At 36.1% G+C, this 1,877-nt stretch overlaps 1 protein-coding gene across 2 annotated transcripts in view; it reads left to right on the top strand.

The window, feature by feature from the left end:
• LOC116096530 (probable ubiquitin carboxyl-terminal hydrolase FAF-X) overlaps positions 1–1,877 on the top strand; it is a 144,156-nt gene that overhangs the window by 96,381 nt on the left and 45,898 nt on the right. For both annotated transcript variants that reach the window (XM_031378461.1, XM_031378452.1), the window contains exon 29: positions 428–574. In XM_031378461.1, coding sequence (XP_031234321.1) covers positions 428–574 — 147 coding nt within the window. The remainder of the gene's footprint in view (positions 1–427; positions 575–1,877) is intronic.

The raw sequence follows: 1,877 nt of genomic DNA, 5'->3' as shown, positions 1-1,877 counted from the left end.
GATTATAGATTACAATTAAATAATTTTATGTTGCTGGTTTATTTTTAATTAGTGTTATATTTACCAACCTGATAGCTCTTATAACATATAGTTCAAAACTTTTCGCATTGAGACCATTTGTTAAACATACAATTGCTGAAAGATTTCTGAACAGCATTTTTTTCATTTGTTAACAAAGAACCTCTTTTTTTATAGAGACATCCTGTTATATTCTTGCATACTCCATAATATCAAAGGGCAACTGTGGCCACAAACCCTATTAGGCATCATCAAAATTTCCTTTCTCCCAGGATTGTAAAACTTAAAAATAACTATCTGCAAGGAATAATTTAGATAAATTGTACATGCATTCTCAGAACTTTTGTTGGGCTTCCTATCCCTCCCTATATCCTTCATAAGTTAGACTTGTATTATTTTTCCTTTGCAGGATTACATTAAAAATACAGGAGAAACAAATGTAGAAGACACAATTTTAGAAGGCCATCTGGGAGTAACAAAAGAGTTACTGTCTTTTCAGACTCCTGAAAAAAAGTATCATGTTGGTTGTAAAACAGGAGGTGCCAATCTTGTAAAAGTAAGTTTTAAATTCATAGGTATATGTGCATGTTTGTATGTATAAATGCAGGACTGTGCTTACTGTGATATATGTGTAGTTTTCCTCCTTATTTGAAATGTAGGCTTCTTGTTTGTTCACCACCAAACATTAGCTGCCCCTCAAGTTTCCAAGAATTCTCCTTTTCTATGCCTCAATAGAAAGTCTTTAGAAATACTGGGATTCTAGGCACAGAATCTTATACCAGAACCACAAGTGTTTTTACTTAATAAACAATCTTCCCTTGGCCCTTAATTCTTTATGTTTGTTTGTTAATTTTATTTATTGGATATTTTCTGTATTTACATTTCAAATGTTATACCCTTTCCCATTTCCTTCACACACAAAACCTATCCACTCCCTCCTCCTCCACTTCTATGAGGGTGTTCCCCTACTAACCTACCCACTCCCACATTCAAATTCCCCTACACTGTGGCATTGAGCCCTCACAGGTCCAAGGGTCTCTCCTCCCAGGATGCCTGACACATATCTATATGTATATGATCATCTGCTACATAGGCAGCTGTAGCCATGGGTCCCTCCATGTGTACTCTGGTTGGTGGTTTAGTCCCGGGAGCTCTGAGTGTGTCTTAGTTGGTCTCTAGTTGTGATTGAGTTACCTCACTCAGGATAATATTTTCTAGTTCTATCCATTTGCTCAAGAATTCCATGAGTTTATTGTTAATAGCTGAGTAGTATTCCATTGTGTAGATGTATCACATTTTCTGTATCCATTCCTCTGTTGAGGGACATCTGGGTTCTATCCAGGTTCTGGCTATTATAAATAAGGCTGCTATGAACATAGTGGAGCATGTGTCCTTCTTACATGTTGGAGCATATTCTGGGTCAGGAGTGTTATAACTGGGTCCTCAGGTATAACTATGTCCCATTTTCTGAAGAAGCACCTCTGTGGTCTCCTTGACTAAAGCTGCTCTGGGATTTGTTTTTTAATGACTATCTTTTGGGGAACATATAAGACAGAGGATAAATGATATTATAGATTTTATCACACGGTATTTTTAGTGGCTCTTAGTGTGTCATTTCCCAAGATCTTAATTCATACATTAAGATTATTACAGTTTTAAGACAAGCAATCATGAGGTGCTGAGAAGAAGGTATATTCTTTTGTTTTAAAACGAAATGTTCTGCAGATATCTGTTAAGTCCATTTGGTTCATAACTTCTGTTAGTTTCACTGTGTCTCTGTTTAATTTCTGTTTCCATGATCTGTCCATTGGTGAGAGAGGAGTATTGAAATCTATTATTATGTGAGGTTCAGTGTGTGC

The sequence above is a fragment of the Mastomys coucha genome, chromosome Y, assembly GCF_008632895.1.
Source record: "Mastomys coucha isolate ucsf_1 chromosome Y, UCSF_Mcou_1, whole genome shotgun sequence".
In the NCBI taxonomy this organism is placed as follows: domain Eukaryota; kingdom Metazoa; phylum Chordata; class Mammalia; order Rodentia; family Muridae; genus Mastomys; species Mastomys coucha.
The sequence above is the reverse complement of the archived record's forward strand: the minus strand, read 5'-3'. Positions and strand labels throughout refer to the sequence as shown.